The sequence below is a fragment of the Sabethes cyaneus genome, chromosome 2 (genome assembly GCF_943734655.1).
Source record: "Sabethes cyaneus chromosome 2, idSabCyanKW18_F2, whole genome shotgun sequence".
NCBI lineage: Eukaryota > Metazoa > Arthropoda > Insecta > Diptera > Culicidae > Sabethes > Sabethes cyaneus.
The window spans coordinates 207,985,938-208,009,910 of NC_071354.1; the positions used below are offsets into that span (position 1 = coordinate 207,985,938).

Genomic DNA, 23,973 nt, shown 5'->3' on the forward strand with positions numbered 1-23,973 from the left:
TCAAGCGGGCTTCGAGGTGGCTCGCGCCACTACGGGCCAAATTTTTACCATCCGTCAGATCGTGCAGAAATGTCGGGAGTACAACGTGCCTACGCATCACATCTTTATAAACTTCAAAGCAGCATACGATACAGTCGATCGAGACCAACCCTGGCAGATAATGCACGAACACGACTTTCCGGACAAATTTACATGACTGATCAGAGCTATATTGGAATGAGTGATGTGTTTCGTGTGCAGACATGATAGCGACTTTTCCTGCATGCTATTCAACATCGCTATGGAGGCACAAGAGACACGATTTTTTAAAAGAACTAAACCTTGCAGGGAATGGTAGCATATACTGTATTGTAAGAAAAAGTGAGAGGAAGAGAGAGAGATAAATCAAGAACACAGTAGAAATGAAAAAGATGCAGAATAAACTCGGGATAGCCCGACCGAAAAAAGAGAACATGCGGCAGTCTTGTGATTGACTTGATTGGTAGAGCAACGAAATTAGAAGTGATGCTCGATTCATCAGAGGTGCCTTCCTCCGGACACGACAAACCTATGAACACTTATCGTATTAGAATAGCTCAATTCAATTTGTTCTAGTAGAGCCAAGGAAACCCTATTTTTGTAAATGTATGCGATTGAGTTTTTTTCATCAAATCTAAATTCTTACGTTGCAATCTTGAAGTTGATAACGCCAAGAACTATTCAGAAAGGCTAGAAGCAGAGAAAATCCAATTCGTTCTTGCACTTTATGCAGATTAACTGCGAATCAATTTAAAATGAAACAAGAAAAGAAAACCATTTTCCAGCACATCAAAGTACGAATTTCAGTTCAACCGCGTACAAGCTGCTCGAATCGGAACCACTGCTGGTACAAGTGCTGCTGCCATGGGCACTAACCGTTCTGAGCTAACACCATCGCCGCACACCGTTCTTCCTTTCCCTAGTCGAACCTTCTGCACCGATTGTTTGATTGATTGCAAATTGTAGATAAACAGAGCAAGAAACAGGATGGAAATGCATCAATTTGCCGCACATCCGGGAACATCGCGGGATGGGAATCGATATATACGCCAGCAGCTGTATCAGAGCGTAGCGTCGTCGGCGTCCTCGTCGTTGTCATCATCGTCGGATACGACGACGATGACAACGACGACGACGATGACAACCAGAATGAGGATGCACTTTTCTTTTATTTCTCTGGTTGGGCTTCGAAGAAAATGGCATGTTACGGTTCTAGCGAAAGATGTTCAACTTCTTTTTTTTTGTGAAGTTCGTTTAAAGACGTAGAAAACCTGGAGTGCAAAGTAAAAAACATTAGAATGTGGGTAAAATTTTATACCAATTCTCTTCCCCTTCGTTTGCTCGATTTCAATCGATACCGCTGCAAACTGTCGAGCTGAAAGCTGTTGAACAATACACGAGTTTGGCCGTTAGTTTCCTTCCGTGAGTTCGCCTTCCGAAGATGCCGGATCCATCGGGCGTAGTAATTGGATCATTAGAATTCTAACTTGTTTCCTGATGTGGTGGGGCATGTAAAGGGGTGGGTGAGCTATGAAACGTTCCTTCCCACCCAAAATGGCGTAGCAATACGGAAGTCAAATGAGTTGCCGGAACCGTCGTCGTTGCCAGCGGTAATGGTATGGATGGCGTAATTTCCATTGGCAAGCGTTTTGCAGTTGGTAATTTTATGGCTCGTAATATCATTAATATGTGTAGTGCATGTTACTGTCGGTGTAGTTTTTTTTCCTAGTTTTTCTCGTTTGGGAGTTAAATCGTTCCATTAGTTTGGAGATTTCCACAGCCAATCGTTGTTTCAGATTTCAGATCCGATTTTAGTGAAGCTTTGTATGTAGGCTGGCCTCTCTGCCACAGTCAATAAGCAAATTATTCAAATATGCGAGAGGTTTTACTAGTACAGACATCACTTTGATGCAGCTGCAGGGCAACCTGCACCAGATGAAGTCCCAAGCACAGACAACATAACTAAACACAATTTGACTACTATGAAGCTATTTTTATGTCCTGGTGGTTACAACTCAGGAAACGGGACAAAACATATTTGGACGTAGCGGACGTTGCACTTGTATTTTGATTTTTCCCACTATTAAAAATTTAGTTGAAATTTTTGAAGCATTTTCTCTATCATTTCTCAACTTTCCAGACACAAACAAACAATACAGTAGTACGCGGTCTGACTGTACTTTAAAATATGAAAAAATTTAAACTCAATATTTATTCGATTGAATCTCGCGGCAACAAAGCCGAATGCTGCTTTATTTTGGTTTCCCGGGCCGCCTCAAAACGGTCCATGTGTGTATAATCTATCGGGAATACAAATTCCGTTCGATGGCAATCTCCGAAACCAGATTACTGCAATCACGCCACCAAACTATCTGCCATACTGCCGCGGCATGCCGCCTCTTGCATCGCTTATTCTACCGTTCTAGAGTGGACTGACCCTATACCGACTAACTCGTTCCATCCTTTCCTTGTTGTTGTTCCGTTGCAGGTATCGACACCGACCGGTGTTATTTCCCATTTCGTAAATCTGCAAGTGGTGGTTCCCGAAGCGTTCATCCTCGGTTCCGGCGAACTGCACGTGGATATGGGATCAACAATCAATTTGGTTTGCATAATTGAGAAGGTAAGGATGTTGTTATTTTTCCAGGTACACATACACCTACACGCAAACACTCGTCCACCCGCATGTGGATCGCCGCGCCGTTCTGTGATAAGCTGGCCACCAGCGGGATTTTCCAGCAGTGGCAACAGCGGCTATGAATTGAGTTTATTTTTTCGCCTAAACCATTATATATACGTATAGAAAACATCCCGTTATCGTAAATTCGCCTACGGGGTACGTTCACGACCACATCGCATCGGATCGGGTTGGTCGGTCCGGAAGTTCTGGTCAGGATATGAACCATTTCAGCGAACACCTACCCACTCGGAAGACTGTAGAGAGAGAGAGAAAGAACCAAAATACCCGTTTACCTTTCAATGGCTCAGTGGCTAGCAGGTGACCCGGTGCTGCCGCCCAATATTACGTTGTTTTATTTTAATAAGATTATCGTGCCGGCTATTTTGCAACTATGAATTTGCACTAAACCGGAAACTCCATCCGGCTGCGATGGATGAACACTCACCCAGCGGAAGAAGTGGATTCCGGCTGTTTACCATTTAGGCACAGACCGTAATTGTTTGCTCTCGTTCTTGTTTTACGCCGCGAAACGGAGGCGAGAGTGCTAGACTAGGATACTTTTTTATCTTCTTTTGCGTCAGAAGAAAATCCCTGTGGGATTTTTTCTCTGTAAGCTCCCGTTTCCATCCATTCTGTCGACGTTCAGAATTTTAGGCTAAGGTTCGCATACTCAAGCAATGTTATTTTTTTTAATGGTTCATATAAAAAGTCACACAACAGAAAAGCTATTTCTGTGCCATTGCCAAAGAATGCTGCCCACTAATCGAATTCCCAAACACAATAACAGTATCATTGTTCGCAACGAAATAATTCCACCAACCCGTCGTCTCTGGAGCGCACTTCCAGTGAACGTGGAACCTATAACCCGGAAGCGCGCCATAACCTCGAAATTGTACAATGCCCGACGCGTGGCAGGAGCTTGGTGTGGACTCAAAATAACATTGTCGATTACTAGTCAGCAGCTGGAGCTGGTTGCTTTTTATTATCGCTGAACACTAGCGTGTTCAGGAGCTTGATAAAGTGTGGGGCACCAAACTTTTGCAAAACAGTGCAGACCAGCAAATTGTGTTGAATTTTTAGATTCTATATTCTAAAGTAATATTTTCTTGATTTTCTGCTATTTCTACTAGGTGCAATTTTAATTATAATTCAATTCAATTCAATTCAATAACTTTACTCAAGATTTCCATGTGAAAATTCTACCTGAATTTTCTTTGACCTTTCACTTTTTTCTCAAAATTTTTTATATGATTGCTATCTCGACCTCACCTCAGCCATCGACAAAATTAAGTACCCATTTAATATTATTTGAATTTTTTTCAATTGTTGAGACAAAATAAAAGTAAATACATTGTAATAACATTTGAAATCATATTTACTACTTTCTTTTTAAGTTTTCTTTACAAAACACAGAACATGAAATTCTTATTCGCATTTTAGAACGAAAATTCAATTTACAATGAAAAAGAACATTGACCAAAGAAGGGCCCATTTCATAAAAACTTCAGCGAAGATAAATCAAAAGCATAGTAAAGCCGTTTAATAATTGACGTGCCCTTCTTTCATCTTCAGTACCTTTCGTACTGAAAATCAAGATAATATCAGACCCTCTCAAAGGCTTTAAAATAGTTATTCCTGTTTGTTGGTGTAGATTTACTGAATCTGGCATCGAGAGTAGGCCACAAATTCTCGATGGCATCAAAGTCTGGTGATTCTACAGTTTCACACGAGCGAAATATGGCTATGATTTCATTGCTGTGCGCTTGAAGTCATTATTTTGCTGAAACTGATTTACAAAACCTGTTTAATCAGCCCGCACAGTAGTCCAAAAGGGCGAAACGTGGAACTTTTTTCCTAGTGTCTCTTGTTTTCGTTTTATCATTTAAGGTCTTCAACATTTTTGTTCGTATGAATATCCTCCTAAATATAAAATCTAAAACTGTCAAAAGTTAGTTATTGCTTACTATAATGAAAATAAAAAATAACTTTTTTGTGTTAGGAAATATAGACATAGTTTCTTCGGCAAAGTTGTAAATATTGTAAAAACAAGCAACTTTGCTGAAAAAATAAAGTATCTATCTCTATTGAGTGCCGAACTATAGTGTATATTCTTTAAAATTTCTTTAAAAATTGGTTTTTCATACTTAGCTTTTGTTAGTTGCATTTTACAAGAATGCAATGTTCTAGACAATTATTGAAGCTCTCAAAATACACGTTTTTACAGAATACCGCAAACATCTTGGACCTTTACTAGCTGAGTTATCGCATATTCAAGCTTAAAATTTCCATAGCTTTCCGAGCTCATTGGGTAAAATGGGGCAAGCGGATTTATGAAATCAGCACTTCATCTTAAAGCTTAAGGTTAGTACTATAAATTTGTATGGGTTCCGCTTGTCCCCAACCACCCAAATGAGAGTACGGCAAGCATACGTTTTATTTATTTCGCGTTCGCGAAAGACTCGATACACTTACTTCCACTTAATCAGCTCCAGGCCGTGGTTTCCTCTGCTGTACGAAGAAGTCGTCTCCATTCTACTCGGTCCATGGCCGCAATTCGCCAGCCACGTAGTCTACGTAGGGTCCGCAGGTCGCCTTCCACTTGATCGATCCATCTTGCTCGCTGCGCGCCCCGCCGTCTCGTTCCAGTCGGATCGTTATTGAGAACTTTTTTAACCGGGCAGTCGTCCGACATCCTCACGACATGCCCAGCCCATCGCAGGCGACCGATTTTTGCGGTGGCAGCGATGGGTGGTTCCCTAAGCAGCTGATGCAATTCATGGTTCATTCGCCTCCTCCACGTTCCGTCTTCCATCTGCACTCCGCCGTAGATGGTGCGCAACACCTTCCGTTCGAAAACACTAAGGGCGCGTTGGTCCTCCACGAGCATAGTCCATGTCTCATGGCCGTAAAGGACTACCGGTCTAATCAGCGTCTTGTAGATTGTTAACTTCGTGCGGTGGCGAATTTTGTTCGATCGCAGCGTCCTACGGAGTCCAAAGTAGGCACGATTTCCTGCCATAATGCGTCTTTGTATTACTCTGCTGGTGTCGTTGTCTGCGGTAACCAGTGAGCCCAGATACACGAACTCTTCTACCACCTCGATTTCATCACCGTCTAAATGAATCCGGAGAGGGAGGTCAGCATTCACTTCTTTAGAACCTCTTCCTTTCATGTATTTTGTTTTCGATACATTAATGACAAGTCCTATCCGTTTGGCTTCAGCTTTCAGTCCGATGTACGTTTCCGCCATCCTCTCAAAGGTATGTGTAATGATGTCAACGTCGTCAGCGAAACCAAGAAGCTGGACGGACTTCGTGAATATCGTGCCACTCGTGTCTATACCCGCTCTTCTTATCACACCCTCCAAAGCGATGTTAAACAGCAAACATGAAAGCCCATCACCTTGCCGTAACCCTCTTCGAGATCCAAAGGGACTCGAGACGGCCCCTGATACTCAAACAACACACATTACTCGATCCATCGTCGCCTTGACCAATCGCGTTAGTTTATCCGGAAATCCGTAGTAGTGCATAATCTGCCATAGCTGATCTCGGTCGATCGTGTCGTACGCCGATTTGAAGTCGATGAATAAATGATGCGTGGGCACGTTGTATTCGCGACATTTCTGCAACACTTGCCGAAGCGCGAAAATCTGGTCCGTGGTGGCACGGGCACCCATGAATCCCGCTTGATATTGCCCCACGAACTCCTTTGCAAATGGTGATAGTCGACGACATAAAAGTTGGGAGAGTACCTTGTAGGCGGCGTTCAACATTGTGATTCCGCGGTAATTGCAACAATCCAACTTGTCGCCCTTTTTGTAGATCGGACACACGATGCCTTCCGTCCACTCCTCCGATAGTAGCTCATCCTCCCAAATCTTGACAATGACCCAGTGCAGCGCTCTAGCCAGTGCGTCACCACCGTATTTCAGCAGCTCGCCGGGTAGCTGATCAGCCCCAGCCGCTTTATTGTTCTTCAGCCGACCGATCTCTTCTGCTACCTCCTGGAGGTCAGGGGCTGGTATTCTGTCGTCTTCTGCACGTGCTCCAAGATCTATTGCCATATCGTCACCTCCATGTTCAGCTACATCGCTGTTAAGGTGCTCGTCATAATACTGCTTCCACCTCTCGATCACCTCACGTTCGTTCGTGAGAAGATTACCGTCTGAGTCTCGACACATATCGGCCTGCGGCACATGGCCTTTGCGCGAGCGGTTTAACTTCTCGTAGAACCTCCGTTTATCGTTAGCACGATACAGTTCTTCCATCGCCTCGCGATCCCGATCTTCCTGTTGGCGCTTTTTCCTCCGGAAGACCGAGTTTTGCCTGTTCCGTGCTTGTTTATATCGATCCACATTCGCCCTCATACGGTGTTGCAGCATCCTCACACGTGCTGCATTCTTCTCCTGCACTAATTGCTCGCATTCGCCGTCGAACCAATCGTTTCTTCGGTTCGGATTCATTGTACCTAGTGCCGCTAGTGCAGTGCTACCGATGGCGGTCTTAATGCCTTTCCAACCATCTTCAAGAGTTGCTGCGCCAAGTTGCTCTTCCGTTGGTAGCGCTGCTTCCAGCTGCCGCGCGTATTCCTGGGCAACTCCGGTGACTCGTAGCTGCTCGATGTTGGGTCGCGGCGTACGACTTCGACGCGTGTTATGCACCGTCGAGAGTTTTGAGCGCATGCAAACTGCAACTAGGAAATGATCCGAATCTATATTCGCACTGCGGTAGGTGCGAACGTTTATAACATCAGAGAAGAATTTACCGTCGATTAGAATATGGTCAATTTGGTTTTCTATTCGTTGGTCTGGTGATCTCCAGATGGCCTTGTGGATAGCTTTGCGGGGGAAGAAGGTACTTCGGACTACCATTCCGCGGGAGGCTGCAAAATTTACGCATCGTTGGCCGTTGTCGTTCGTTTCGGCATGCAGGCTGTTTGGCCCGATTACCGGTCTATATATAGCTTCCCGTCCTACCTGCGCGTTCATGTCACCGATGACGATTTTCACGTCCCGTCGCGGACAGCCATCATACACCTGCTCCAGCTGCGCATAGAACGCCTCCTTCTCATCATCGGGTCTCCCTTCGTGTGGGCAATGCACATTGATGATACTGTAATTGAAGAAACGGCCCTTAATCCTCAACTTGCACATCCTTGCGTTGATCGGTTGCCAACCAATCACACGCTGGCGCATCTTTCCCAGTACTATAAAGCCGGTTCCCAGCTCGTTGGTGGTGCCACAGCTCTGGTAGAAAGTAGCCGCTCGATGCCCGCTTTTCCATACCTTCTGTCCTGTCCAGCAAAGTTCCTGCAGTGCTACGACTTCGAAGTTTCGGGGATGTAATTCATCATATATTATCCTATCGCAACCCGGGAAGCCGAGCGATATGCAATTCCATGTCCCGAGTTTCCAATCGTAGTCCTTATTTCGTCGCGTGGGTCGACGCCGATTGTTCCGATCCCTATTGTCTTCTTCGTTGTTGGTAACTTTTAGTTTTCCAGGGCGGCTTGTTGGGCCTGCCCCTAACTCCCTGTCTCGCCGGAGGACCATCGTGCACAGCACTGTTTAGAGTCCCTGCTGGCATAAGGACGAGTATAATAATCAGCCGCCCCTAACATGGAGAACAGACGCTGTTTAAGCCGCACCTCCTTGGTGGACAGACGCTCGTGTTTGACGAAGCATTTCCTCTACCGCCATGCTATGGTTACCGCGCCAGTATTCGCGTCGCACCTCCTCACTTCGCTATTGTCAGATTGACAACATTGCCCAGGCTACGCCGCATTTGGTATCATATGACTCGTGGAGGCGTGAGGCGGGAGCTTGTGAGGACCAGAGCTGTGTTTGACGCTCCTTCCAGGTTGTCAACTCACCATTTGAAGCTCACCATTTGAAAGACTCGATACACGTCCATTTTTTTGTGTTCGTAGATAGACACATGGTTTCTTCGGCAAAGTTGTAGAAAATATAAAGATAAATAATTTTGCTAAAGAAATGATATTTCTATCTTTATCGAGTGCAGAGCTGTAGAGTATTTTCTTTTAAAAAATTTAAAAAATAGGTTTTTCATATTTAGCGTATGTTGGTTGCATTTTACAAGAGTATATGGTTCTAGACAATTATTGAAAGACGCAAAACACATGTTTTTGCAGAAGATTGCAAATCTCTAGGACTTTTCCTTACAAAGTTATCGCTTATTTAAGGTTTCTATTTCCTTAACTTTACGAGCCAAAAGCGATAACCTTGTAAGGAAAGGACTTAGAGATTTGCTATCTTCTGCAAAAACGTGTATTTTGAGTCTTTCAATAATCACATAGAACCATATACTCTTGACTGAAGTTTTAATTTTAGACCATATACTCTTGTAAAATGCAACCAACATACGCTAAATATGAAAAACTTATTTTTAAAGAATTTCCTAAGAAAATACTCTAAATGTCATTTCTTTAGCAAAATTGTTTATCTTTATATTTTCTACAACTTTGCCGAAGAAACCATGGCTCTATCTACGAACACAAAAAAATGGACGTGTATCGAGCTTTTCGCGAACGCGAATCACATACAATGTATGCATGCCGTACTCTGATTTGAGTGGTTGGGGACAAGCGGAACCCATACAAATTTATAGTACTTGACTTAAGCTTTAAGATGAAGTACTGATTTCATAAATCCGCTTGCCCCAATTTACCTCATGGGATCGTGAAGCTATAAAAATTTAAAGCTTGAATATGCGATAACTCAGCAAGTAAAGGTCCAAGAGATTTGCGGTCTTCTGCGAAAACGTTTATTTTAAGAGCTTCGATAATTGCCTAGAACATTGTATTCTTGTAAAATACAACTAACAAAAGCTAAGAATGAAAAACTAAGTTTTAAAGAAATTTCAAAAAATATGCCTTATAGTCCAGCACTCGATAAAGATAGAAATTTTAATTCTTCGATAAATTTGCTCAATTTTACAATATTTACAACTTTGTACTTCACAGTGTCTTGAATCAGTGTTGCCATATGTACATACTTATTTGGAAAAAATCAGAAATTTTCGATTTCGATTGTTTCAGTCTGCCTGAAACTATTCTAATTCTCTGGGAAGAGTTTTTGGATAAAATGATGCCTTGTTGTGAGTAATTCGGCGTCAAAATTAGGGTATTTTTATAGTAAAAGTTCTATCGTTCCTAAACAAGCAAAGATAGAGGTATACTACATTCAGCAATGTTGTGTATTTTTACTATTTGTACAACTTTGTGAAACAGGCAAAAGTCATACATCAACTACAAAACCAGCTAAAATAGAAAAACTGATTTTAACGATTTTTCATTTTTGAAAATTTTTCTATCTTTGCTGAAGACATAGAAGGTTACTGTCTTCAGCAAAATTTCTTGTAAAAAAATGCTGTAAAACTATGTAGAACACATCAATGTGTTATATTGAAACTGAAGAAAAATATTTTTTTTATTGCACTTTCAGGGGAATTAATCAAAATTTGAATTCCTTTTAATTTTAAGAAACTCTTCCGAAGGTTTTATATATCTAGGGTTTTCCGTTCAAAGCTATGAATAATGCGCACCAAAAAAGGTTCTGGACCAGAGTGCTGTGCCCGGTTCATTGAGCTTTCGGTTGACCAATTGAGGGTTAAAATTTAATTGTTAGTAAAACTCTTCGATATTGCAAGGTCTTAAGTCATGAATTTTCCAAAAAGAAATTTCCCAATTTGATCGGTTTCTCCATTTTGTCAACCCAAAATTCAACATGGGGCTGACACAATCGGAACATTACTGTATTATAGTACTTAAAAATCCCAAGTTGAGAAAGTCATGAAAGTCGTTGTTCTACGAAGTCCGTTCATAAAAGTTGCTCCATCTCAGAATAACTCTTAAAATACTGCAAATTTTTTCCAAAAAAAAAATTCAAAATTTTCAAATAAAAATTTTCAAAAACGATATATTTTTTAAAAACGATATATTCTTGATATCTTGAATTTAAGTTTCATTTTCAAATTTTTGAAAAGTTGGTAAAATATTTTTTTCATGCTCAAAAACCAATTTTCTACAACTTTTGCCATGACATAATTTCTGTAAAATCGATACTTTTCGAGAGACAATCTTGCAAACATAATACGCATAAAAATAAACATGCCCTTTCTAAAAATAAGTCTTGAATCCAAATTGCGCCAAAATCTGTGGAAGGTGAATATTTCCTCCTATCAAAAATGTTTGAAAAGTTTCATCCAAATCAGAGAGTTTCATTTCAGATTTCAGTTTTTTTTGAACGATTCGGCGTGGAATTGCTCGTGAACAAAACAGTTTACACTCTTAAATGATTCTACCTGTAAATAGGTCGGATTTACTTAAAGCTAGGTTGAAACTGCTCAAAATGCCCATAAAGTGTACAAACTCTGATTTTGAGTAGTTTTTCAACCAAAAAATTGGTTGTAGGGACTTAAAAGTGTACTATTTATCATAGAGAATAATTCAATTATCGGCAGCAAGTAGCTAGTTCAAGAACATTTTGAGTAGTTTCAACCTAGCTTTAGCTTTAAATCATTTAAGAGTGTACTTTACTTCGTCTATAAGGCTTACACAGGAAAAGAAAAGCAAACTGTTTTATTCATACGGGCTATTTCCCACGTTATTTTCAGGTTTATTCTGTGTTGTTATGCTGTTGTGCTGTTGTTATGGTATCAGTCGTACGTCGTTTTGTGCTGTTTGTGTAGTTATTAGGTTTCAGTTTTTTTAAATACTTGTGCATTTTAATGTCTTTTTCGCGTTATTTTTGAAATAGTTTAGTAATTTCGTCATGTCTATGCTGTTCTTTTGTCATTATTTGGCATCTTTGTTGTTGTCAGTCATTTCTGCGTAATTTTTTTGACTCTTTCATATTATCTTTATGCCATTTTTTGTTTGTATCTTGTTGTTCTATTTTGATATTACTTTTGCATTGTTATTGATCGTATTTGTTTCATTTTTGTATCACCTTTGTGTATAAATTTTGTATTTTTGTATCATTTCTGTGTTATATTTCTGTCATATTGATATTATTTTTGTCTAATTGTGGTATCATATTTGTATCTTTTGTATCCTTTGAATAGTATACATTTATGTTATTTTTGCATTTCTTTAACATTTTTATAACGATATTAGTATCATTTTCATATTATTTCTGTGTAGTTATTGTATTATGTTTACGACGAATAGTGTTGTTTTTCTGAAACTTTGGCATAATTTTTGAGTCATTGCACAGTGCGCAGAATCGACCGAAAAAACGGAACTTTTTGTTGCCGCTGTTTTTAAGGGGTAAAAAGTGGCTTATCTTATGTAAAAAATCACGAGAAATCGATTGGTGATGGTCTCAACGCGCGGAAATGACAAGAAGTAGCCCCATTTACCCCTATTTTCTAATAGATTTAAAAGAATTATGTACAACCTTTCTCTAATTTGAGATTCTATGGTAAGGAAAGTACCCAGGTAACAATGTGAGTTTTATTGTACTCTTATGGTTGTCTTCAAGACCAATTTTGGTCTTAAATGCCATTATAAGAGTGTAATAAAACCCAAATTGTTACTTGGGTAGTAGAATTTTAGGGAAAACGTATTAGAACAGTTTTATTTTAATAAAACATAATTGAAACGATTGATTTAACCCATTTTACTCAAGGATTTTGTACTAAGGGCAAAATGCCAATTCGGTATTTTACCAGAGATTTTCAAGAGATTCAATGCCTGTTGGGCAGGTTGGCAAAGTAAGAAAATCGAACGACGATCAAGTTTTTCACCAAAAAAAAGGTGCAAGGGAATGTTTTGCCTTGTTTTGCCCTACAACTAGTACAGAAAATATTTTTATCTAGAATAGCATAAATTCTTTGCATCATTTTTTTATAAATATTAATCATCTCCGTGTTTTCTGTGTTTGATTTCGGTAATTTTCTTATGATACTTTTCTTATGATTTTAATATTTTTATGTTATATTTGTGCAGTTTTGGTATCATGTTAGTTCTGTTTGTTATCCATGTTTGAGTCTTTTGTATCTTTTATGTATTACTTGCGTCATTTTTTTTAAAAAAATTTACCATTTTTACATCATTATTTACTTAGTTTACTTTAGTGGCAACGTTCCGTTACCAATCCTGGATTGAACGGATTATGATCCTCTAGTATCAGCGGTCCTGGGCTGCCGTTCTACAATCTCCTCGAACACTAGCTGAACCTACATCTTTCTCGATTGCGCAAGTCTATTGAGTCTATTAAGAATTGAGCAATGTAATGCTTCGATATTTTTTACACTCGAGTTGATGTCCTTTTATGAAAATAGTACAAATAAGGCCATCAAATTACTCTTCCGGCATTTGTTCTCTCTCCCAAATCCTGTCAATGATTTGGAGCATTGCTTCGTACAGCCGCTCGCTCCCCGCTTTTAGAAGTCCAGTCGGGATACCGTTCTTCCCAACACCCTTACTGTTTTCAGCCCATTGATTGCCTTCTTAACTTAACTCCTCCAGTGACTCCACAGTTTGGCCACCGCTCACAATTCTTATTCTGAGTTTACCTCTCCATTCAGAAGCGTGTGTAGGTGCTCCTTCCACCTAGCCGCTACCACCATTTTTTGACGTAGGACTACGTCTTTGTTTACTATACTGGGTATAACTTTGTGAAAGCGAAAATAAAAGTGTAACGTTTAAGTGAAAGATTTCAAATGCTTATAACTTCTAAATTACTGAACGAAACATGACTGTTAATATGTCGTTCGATAGATATAATGTTCAGCAATTTTATAGTAACATACTTAAAATAAGCTTTTATATGCTTACTAGTGAAAATGTATGTAAAGTTTCAAGGTCAAATTTAGTTAACACGGAAGGCAAGCGGACAGCACGGATGGCTAGCGGGGGTAGACTGTAGTGATAGTTGCCAGTAAAAACTTTCGGTGCAGCATACAGTGAATCGATGCCGAATGCCGTGCCTGTTGCCATCAGGTGTGAGATTGTCAAAATTTGGTGTACTAACCATCCATGGAAGGTGATAATTCTGAAGTAGCCATGTAAAAAAAATCAAACTAAGTTCTAGCACTCCCAGTTGACCATGTGCACCAGTTGGTGCACACGGAGCGCTCTTTGCGTCTAACTCAGTGTAAGCCTGAAGTGTGCCTAAATAAAAAAGATAGAGCAATGACTAGATCAGAAATTTTGTAGATAATTGCCTATAAGGGTCTATAATTTTCTATATATCAATTTCAAACAGAAGCTTCCGCACGTGCCCCAAGTGAGCCCCATCCTGGACACGCCAGTGTAGTTGAATATGGCTTTATGCCTCGTAATTTGTTCAAATTACTCTGGTTGGTTTAAATTTGTTCTTCCGCTTGGTATCCCAGCGCCAGAAAGCATGCTGGACTTATTATTTTAGTGTTGCCATTCCCAAACATTCGTCAAAAAACTTTTCGACGACAATTGCATCAAACTCACCTTCGCGATGGCGAACGAAACCATTTGGTCAACGCCAGCCAAAGGAAGGAATACGAAACCGTTGTTATTCGTTGGGCAATAACAACGAGCCACTCATAAAAGCATGCCATTTGTCAATGGAATGTTGCACGATGCAATTGCGTTTCCATGTCCAGCACATGTTTTGCCGGTACCCGCCATTCGGAATATATTTTGCCATGCGCGGAATACAGAAAAAAAAGTACCACTCATAACAATTTTCCCAGCCTCCTCCAGGAAACTACACTGCTATGCTGCTTTGAAAGCAACTGAGAGTGTGATGCTTTCCAGGAACCAAGCAGGTTACATTTCGGTCACATGTTGTTCGAAATAACGCAACACAGAAAAAAAATAAGCGGTTGGTCCCTTCTTTTGGAAGCTAATAGCCTTTCCACACTCATACTCCACACAAAAAGGGAATGGTCTTTTTCCCTGTTGTTACTACAAGGGGTTACTACAGTCATCATCCGAGCAAAAAGTTAGTTGCCGGCTCGAAGTGGTTGTCATGCTGGCCTCAAAAGCTAGGGCTAAATCCAGCAGCAGTCAGCAAATGCGTGTACGAATCCCGTGACTCCTGTGAACCAGAGCCACTTTTGACCGTACGGCGCCGTACACGGAGAGGCCGTTTCGAAGGAAACGGAAATAATTGCTTTTACACTTGAGTTGCTCTACAAAGCAACATGTTTGTTAACGTGTGTAAGATTTTGTGTTCGCAACGAAATTGCTTCTTTTTGATGCTGATGATGATGGTACAATTTTGGGTCTTTGTAAATCCGATTGTAGGTTTCAGCTGTTTCAATTGTTGGAACGAACTTGTTGACAGTGACAGAATTTCGCCGGAACTTCGGCAGCAGAAGCGTTCACGGAGTAACGACTTTCGTTTTATGTGCATGTGGAATTCAATCTACAGTTGAACTTGTGTGTCAAATATTTAACAACTCAATTTCTAAGGAAAGAATACATACTCAGTTCCATGATAAAAACAGGCAATCTTACCTATAAATAACTCATCTGTATGGCATGACTATCGTATGTAGTTTCCATGTTTGAAGTATATAAAATTAAATTAAGATATCCTTGTGAATACTTGGACCCTTGTTCCACCATCGCATCTCTATCCTCGGCGAGTGACGATGGACCAAATTTGACCCACATCCTAGACAGAGCCGATACACAAACAATAACATTAAATTTCACCCGGCACATATCCTTACCGTGAACTGCGGCTGCCCGGCTGGTGAAAACTGTCTCAACAACGATATCGAATCACACATTCAACAGTCTCTTTATTATCGGCAAACAGACCGAGAGCTCTGCGATGAAGATGAAGCTCCAAAAATTCCCTAAGGATGACCGCCGCTCGGTACCTATTAATCGGAGCCGCTCGGCCGAAGGGCGGACGACCGGTCTAGGTCTACTACGAGTGTATCAAATATTGCCCCAAGGCCAATAGCAGCGCGACAACGACCGCTGCTTGCTGCTGACGGAAGGACACGTTGTTGAACATAAGAGATCCGATCCCGTTTCCGGCTAATAGCCATATCATAATCTCCGGCAATGTTATTATCCACTTTCGTTGTCCCCACGCAAAGTGATATTAAATCGATTAGAAAATGAAATAAACCGGACGGGTGAAGAACGATAATACCGTGGAAATCAATTTTTATGTTATTGATAAACTTATATGGGCATACAATGATCATGGACTGGAGAGGATTTGTGAAAGCAGATGGATTCCTAGTTCTATAATTTGGCGATATGAACCAGAATGTTGAATCAATTTTCGAAGAAAAAAATTGATTTTTAATAGTTCATAAAAAAGCGAAAAGATGCAACAACATGAAACATAATTGGAAAACATGTTTAGGTAGTTTTAGAACAATCGTCAACCAAATACTTTCGATTGAATTCATTTTCACAATTTACGGCGTCATTTGCTGGACGGACGTGACACAGCTTTTTCGACTTCGACAACAGAACTTTTAAATCCTCGTTTCGTTTCCTCGACTGCAACAAATTCATTTCGTTGTTGTCAAAACAGTAATGAAACGTTGGAAGGCTGTTATTTGTTACTTCTATTCCCGCCGGCATCAAAGCAAGGCACAGAAACAAATTGATCGGTTTAGAATATAAAGATATCAGACCTACCTTTCCTTAATTGACGACGGTCAATTTGGAAAGTTTACCTCGGATCGTTCCATTCACCCGACTAATTGGTTCTTCAGATATAAAATTGATTTTCTTCAATAGAAGCAATACAGATGCTTACAATCATTTAACTGTGACCCTTTCAGTACCGAGGAAAATGTTGTACGGAATCACTGGGATCGCTTATTATTTACAGGAACTTGCTTTCCATCGCTTTCTTTTCGTGAAAACCCTAACAAATCCATTGACTCAGCACTTACCCGGATCGGCATTGCAAGGGCTCCCATCAAGTATTATTTTTTTCACCAAACCAGACAGTCAGTTAGTGGGCCCCAATCGGACCAACGACCAACACAACAGCAGCTGCCAGTTGCCAATTAATAGTAAAAGTTTCTCGTTCGATAAGTGCAGTCCAACTGGCCGCTTGCTCTCTAGCTCAGACCCGACAGCTGCAACCAGTATGCTTCGAGATCGAAAGGAAAGACGCAGCCAAGGAGCAGAACTAATTAAATGACATCTCTTCAAGGGGCGCTTGCACTCCGTGCGCTGTGCATTTTTCCGCCATACACCGCCACCGATGCACGTAGGAAACAGTCAGTCAGTTAATGCACCATTGTGATATTGTGTGCTTGTTCGAACCGAATCCCTACCGGCCCCGTGGCCAGACGAAAGAACAACGGTTGCAATATTGTGCTTTTCCCACAGAGGGGAAAGGTTACTTTTTTTATTTGCAAAATAAACTGCTTTAATGTTTGACTTCTTAAATGTACCGCTTTACAAGAATATTTCACTTCAGCTTGATTACACAATTGCTTATCAGGACAACCCGTAAACTTAATAAAAACTCAACTCATTCCAGAAGCAAAAAAACTGCAATGCCTGCTTAACGATCGAACGATGTATACAGTCATGGAGTGGATTTTAGTAAAAACGAGCCGCAATGCTCTGTATTTCCAATCCATTAAGAGTGTCTGAAATTAGGTCAACCCATTACGGGATTCTGTACCTACCAAACGCAATTGATACGTTTGAAACCAGTATTTACAGAAAACTGGTCGTAATACAGGTATGAAACTCTGAAGAACTCTGTAATTTTCCATCCTGGCAACTTTTTACCATATAACAAAGTTAACTGGTCAAAATTATATACGTAAAGTAATGGCTGGGAGCTTTTGCTCCACCCGAAATATTCACCAGACCAGGTGCCGGTATTTGAATTGACGCCAAATCCCCTTTCTTCAAAATATGCTTCTCTTCTGAGTGGATCGAGTGGATCTTTCCGTGGTCTTGAAGCATGAAGCTTCGATAGCTCAACAACCCTAATGAATTTTCACAGAATATATCAAAAATTTCATGAAAAAATAGCAATCAAATTTAAATGTGCGTCGATTTTTTAAACCCTTCATAGCAGTTTCTCTTTGGAAAATGCTTAAACTGTATTTTTTTGTTTGGTGCTGAGTTAGAGTGGTCGGAAATATTAAAATATTTGCATGTTTTCGTGTTTATAAATTTACTAACCCGCGTGCGTCGCCTTGCATCTAACTGAGAGCGAATCGGAGGTATCCATTCTAATTTTATATGATTCCGGTGAAAAACCACCTTTTTGATGTGATAAACTAGATTCGCTATATCGGAGATAACCAAAATGTATGACCAAAACACCTAAATTTGCCTCTAACGCTATGCAGGCACTATGGGCCAGAAATTAAAATTTCGGGACACATATGTTTGCGGTTAAACGGCATGTCCCAGCTCAATGTGGTCTTCGGCAACTTTTTGAATGAAAAAATGATGCATCTTTTGAAGGGGTCGTCCAATGTTTAGGTGTTACTTTAACAACAATTTAAGTAATAACTTTTTGAGTATATTTTTTTCACCTTTTTGGTTTCAAAATATTAAAGATAAACCAATTTCAAGTATTTTTTCTGAAGATGTCAAAGTTCTACCTTTTACCCATTTTCAGCAATAGACCTTTTTTTATAAACGACCCCTCAAATCACATTTCTTCTTGTAACATGTTTATTTCAACAGACAGCTCAATGTGATGTTCTAGACAACATTTTGCACATAAAAGAGGAATATTTTTGCTGAAGATTGTTTTGCTTTTTCTGGATTCTGGATCAATAAGATATAACTGCTTTTAGGTTAAACACCGTCTGATGAAAAATGTGTCTGCACTATTAGGGTGACCATGAATTAACCTATTAGGGTGATACAAACTTTTGTTTTCTTAAATAATTTTTAAAAAAAGTTTTTTTCACCAAAAGTTGCAGAACATACTAAAATAAGCAACTTTGCTGAATAAAGTAACTATCTATCTCTTACCGGTTGCGAAATATAATGATCTGTTAAAAAAGAGCACTTAAAAATTAATTACACTCAATAACTTTGCACACGATTATTTTATGGCTTTCAAATGTTCTACAAAGTTATTCAGTATGTTGAAATACATATTTTCTGTGAAGACCATTTAACGCTAGGACGCATATTTATTAAATTATAAAATGTCTGAAAAAAAAATCCGCGCTGTTCCCAGGTATTCCCAGCCATAGTATTCCCAGGTATTCTCTGAAATACACATTTGGGCAGATAGCTTTAATAAAACCTTACAAATTGGTATGCAAACTAATTGCAGATACTTGCAGATGGCTAAGATATTCGGATTTTTCATCAGACTATGTTTAAGCTAAAATCACTTATATCTTATTAATAAATGCATATAAAGCAAAACAGTCTTCAGTAAAAATATTCCTCTTTTATGCGCAAAATATTTTCTAGAACATCACATTGAGCTGTCTGTTGAAATAAACACGTTACAAAAAGAAATGTGATTTGAGGGGTCGTTTATAAACAAAGGTCTATTGCTGAAAATGGGTAAAAGGTAGAAGTTTCATATCTTCAGAAAAATTACTTGAAATTGATTTATCTTTAATATTTTGAAACCAAAAAGATGAAAAAAAGTTTAGTCAAAAAGTTATTACTTAAATTGTTGTTTAAGTAACGCTTAAATATTGGACGACCCCTTCAAAATATGCATCAGTTTTTTATTCAAAAAGTTGCCGAAGACCACCTTGAGCTGAGACATACCGTTTAACCGCAAATATTTTTGTCCCGAAATTTTAATTTCTGGCCCATAGTGGCAGGGTATTGTCCTTATCGTCGTGCCACTGTTATGGTCGGGCCATCGCGATTTTACAGTTTTAGTAACTCATGATATCTAGGATACAACCGTTGTAAAACTTCTTACTGTGATAGCTAACGAGTTTCAATCGTGTATTCAAAACACCCGTACTGAATTCAGTGACTAAACCTTACAAAAAAAAAGTTTTCCAGGCGCAATGAACTTTTCTTCAAGAAATGATTCATGAAATGCAATTATCGAGATAAATTTTGAAAATGTATGAAATGTGTTGTGCTGCACACGAAGTCTATAGAAAAATCTCCTCCAGTAAGGTATTTGGGAAGGCTAAGGTGAAATACTAGAAAAGCGCTATTTGTAAAGGTCGGGCCACTGGAGTAGTCATGGTTGGGCCACCATAATTTTAAGCGCAGAAGCGCAATAATCGCTAAAGAATGTCAGTCACGCAAAATGGGGTGAAATAAAGCAAAATTAATACGATAAAAACCTAGATTTTTGTTGTTTTCTTCATTGTAAAGGCGATTTCTTCATTCATTGGAGAAGGCGATTGTAGCAATATTGATTTTACAAAGATCGCCAAAATTTCGCAAAAATGCAATTAAAAATAGGGTATTTGCACCTATATGAGCCGTTGTTCACGGAATTCATTCTTTTAATGTCTCTATATAGAATTTCAAAACGTATGTCTTAGATTTTCGGCGGTGGCCCAACCTGTACAACATGGCCCGACTATGACAACATTTTTTGTCTTCACTTAAATGCCTATAACTTTTTTATTTTTCAAGCAATCAGATCAAGACTTCCCAGAAATATATCTTGTTCTTGGACCTTTGCAACGATGTATTTAGATTTCTAAAATTCCTTTTGAAACGAAAGTTTATGGGCGAACGCCAAAACGTGGCCCAACCACGACGACACTCCCCTACCTTTGCTGATGCCTGTTTGGAATGCAATCTGGCATAATTTGTTTGCACATGTATTAGAATCAGCTTTATGAAAAGCATTTAGGGAGGGTGCAGCAATTCTTGCTACGAAAACATCTTGTCAGGGGTCTGGTTTTCCTTACAGACGGAATAAAACTCTTACATAATAGATCATTGTTGAACCATCAGCCCGTATTTTATGATACCAATATTAAATAAAATATATTGTAATAAGTTTTTTTGGAAAAATAATTTATTGGTGTTTGATTTTTTCTATAATTGCAAAAACTTTATTTTAAAACACGAAACACGAAAACTTTTTATGCTATACCAATTACCTATAATGAAAAATTGAAGCTATGATCCAATATTTTTCCTGATAAACTTATTAAAAGAAATCCTTTCTATTACAAAATTAGAAAAGTTGGTTCAGCGAATTGAAAGTTACTACTTTTTACGAAAAGATCTATTGTCGAAAATGATTATGAAAACATGATGTCTTTTAGGACCACGCTAACTTAAAAGGGGGCATCGTAGACGCCAAATAAAAAACACGGGCTTAACATTTCTTAAAAAGGAGTAAGTTCTGATCGAAATCATAGCACGATAAAATTTTGATTGAGTTTTTTAAGGAACTGCTGATACCTAGAACTTATAACATAAAGGAACAGAAAATTCGGTGTCGTAGAAAAGGCCACTGCAGTAGGCAGTATCTAGTTTGTTTATTTTCCAAGTTTTTGGTACAATCTTCGCTTGCAGCAGTTGAGTTTAAAGCAAGCGAAAATGTAATGTCAGTTTGTAAATTTAGTCCACTTTTAAAGTAACGGGTGGCAACTAAAATTTTGGATTTTTTTCTGAAGCTGTCAAAAAAGACAAAGATACTTGAAGAAGATCAGATTTACTGAAATTAAAGATATATTATCCATTGTTGAAAAAAAAAAGTGTACATTTGAAAACGGTCCGTAATCGGCTGTTCGGCGAAGCTTTCATTTGACGTCGAAACAGGAGCGTTGTACGGCCATCATGTCAACTTTGCGAATGTATCTCTTGATTCTACCAATCAACTGTTGCAATTCGTGGCTCTCCAGTTATTTTTATACACCAAGGAACTCAAAATCCCGAAGAATTCTTCGATTGGGCGCACTTAGACAGATTTTTCGGGTCGTGGTTTTCGGGTAAAAATGGGATCGTATAGGTATTCAGGAACGATTGTGTTTTATTGGCGTAATGCGATAATGCTCTATCCGGCCAAAACACGTATTATCCATCTGCATGATGTTTTTGTAGAAACGGGGTCAAAATTTTCTTCAAGCATTCGTCATGCCGTCCTGCACAAATACATGCGCGTTAGCTTCATAAACATTGTTGTGATTTTTAGTTCGGACGATGAAAAATTTTGATGGACGGATTTTAAAACGGTACGACGAATTTAAGAAACAAAGTCTTATGCTCAACAACAAACGAGCTCAGAGAGAAATGTGAGTATGTATGTGTTAGCTCTCTCTCTCCTCTTTTTGTTAATATTTTTTGTTTTGTTTATGCTTGCCCAGTTTTGCTAAAAATGGCGTCGAAATAAGAAGCATTTCGGGAGCGCGTTGTACACTTCTACGAACTGCAACAGAAATTTCAGTAAAAAGTATACGGTACAACGTTTAAAAAGCAAACATGTTGCGGCTTCGACTGTTTACCATATCCTAAGATGCCCAACAACTATTCGCAAACAAGGTAGTGGAAGACCAGCCAAAATTTGATGGCAAAATCAGAGGGCTTGTTGTTGAAGAAACGAGAAAGAGAACGATGTCCTTCTGTGTCCATAATTTTGGCTGGTCTTCCACTACCTTGTTTGCGAATAGTTGTTGGGCATCCTAGGATATGGTAAACAGTCGAAGCCGCAACATGTTTGCTTTTTAAACGTTGTACCGTATACTTTTTACTGAAATTTCTGTTGCAGTTCGTAGAAGTGTACAACGCGCTCCCGAAATGCTTCTTATTTCGACGCCATTTTTAGCAAAACTGGGCAAGCATAAACAAAACAAAAAATATTAACAAAAAGAGGAGAGAGAGAGCTAACACATACATACTCACATTTCTCTCTGAGCTCGTTTGTTGTTGAGCATAAGACTTTGTTTCTTAAATTCGTCGTACCGTTTTAAAATCCGTCCATCAAAATTTTTCATCGTCCGAACTAAAAATCACAACAATGTTTATGAAGCTAACGCGCATGTATTTGTGCAGGACGGCATGACAAATGTTATTCTGCAAAATTTCTGCAGGTCAGCCAAGTTTCCTTGGCTGTAGAATAACGACAATGCCTTGCGCGAGTTATCTTCATTTATGAATGACGGAAATTAAAACGATTAGTCGACATATTCTTCTTCGTTGCACGAAAAAACGTAGGAAATATGGCTGGTAGGACTTCTTTAATGATAAAAAGCTTTCAAATAGATCTCAGCTTATTTTGATTTATCGCATATCGTCTAGACAATAAACTAAAATATTATGGAATAACTAGTTTTGCATTGTGTGTCATAAAAATGCTGATATTTTTAATAATTTGTGTTGGATAAAACGGGAATAGGCAATTACGACGAAGCAGCAACCTAGTCTTCTGCAAAGTCTTTTCGTTCGGTCCAAAGCATTGCATTAAAGGGACTTCAAATTTCTCCGAATCTGACAAAACACACAAATATAATTCGTATTCGCGAAAGAGACAAATCTAAAAGATATTTTCAAGGCGTGAGGTTAGAAGTAAAAATACTTGCTGCTTTTGTTCCCGCACACAAATACCAAACAATCATCAACTTCTTAGTCTTTTTTGTAAAGTGGAGGAGTTTTCTAGTGCAAAGAATTATAAACTGGGTTAAACCGGGAAAATTCCGATATGAGGCCAAAAATATATTGGGTCGTTCAATGGCCAATGGGACTCCAATTCACACTGTCTCGGTTGGTACCCGAGTGTTTTTGCAATTAAACTACCGCCGCAGCTTTATATTAGATAGCCTCATATCTACTTTTTATTCCTCCAAAAACTGAAATGAAAAAGAAAAAGCTTGAGTTGATTTGCTAACCATCTAAATCCAATCTGTATATTGAACTGAGGAAACATTTGATTTCCATTCTAGTGCTTATTCAACATTCAATTTATTCCAAATTAGGTGAGTTATTGCGATGGAGTTTGGACTTAGATCTGAACTTGGACTTGGATTTGAACTGGAACTAGAACATAGATCTAATCTTGGACGTGGATTTGAGCGTAAATTTGGGTCTAAAAACAGACTTGAAACTAGATCTAAACTTGAAATTAGATCTTAATTTGGACCTGGATTTAAAGTTGAACATAGATCTGGTTCTAGCCCGCTCAGTTAGCTTCGAGGTACGATACTGGTCTAACAAGCTAGTCGTCGTATGTTCGAATCTCGGCTAGGCGGGGCTTGCTAGTTAGAGTCAATAGGATCGTTGCACTGGCCCCGTAATTTTCCTGTACTCTAACAGCCGGCTGCGAAGTCTGTCGATAAAGAAGGGTAATGTCTAAAGACGGTATAAACCCATGGCTTTTTTAGATCTGGTTCTGACGAGGAATCAGAACAGAATGC

General features: G+C 39.2%; 1 protein-coding gene across 1 annotated transcript in view; it reads left to right on the forward strand.

Moving 5' to 3' along the window:
- The first annotated feature begins 1,005 nt into the window (after positions 1 to 1,005).
- LOC128736592 (uncharacterized) overlaps positions 1,006 to 23,973 on the forward strand; it is an 88,562-nt gene continuing 65,594 nt past the window's right edge. Inside the window, exons 1-2 of the mRNA XM_053831081.1 lie at positions 1,006 to 1,086; positions 2,507 to 2,641. Of these exons, the coding sequence (XP_053687056.1) occupies positions 1,006 to 1,086; positions 2,507 to 2,641 (216 nt within the window). The remainder of the gene's footprint in view (positions 1,087 to 2,506; positions 2,642 to 23,973) is intronic.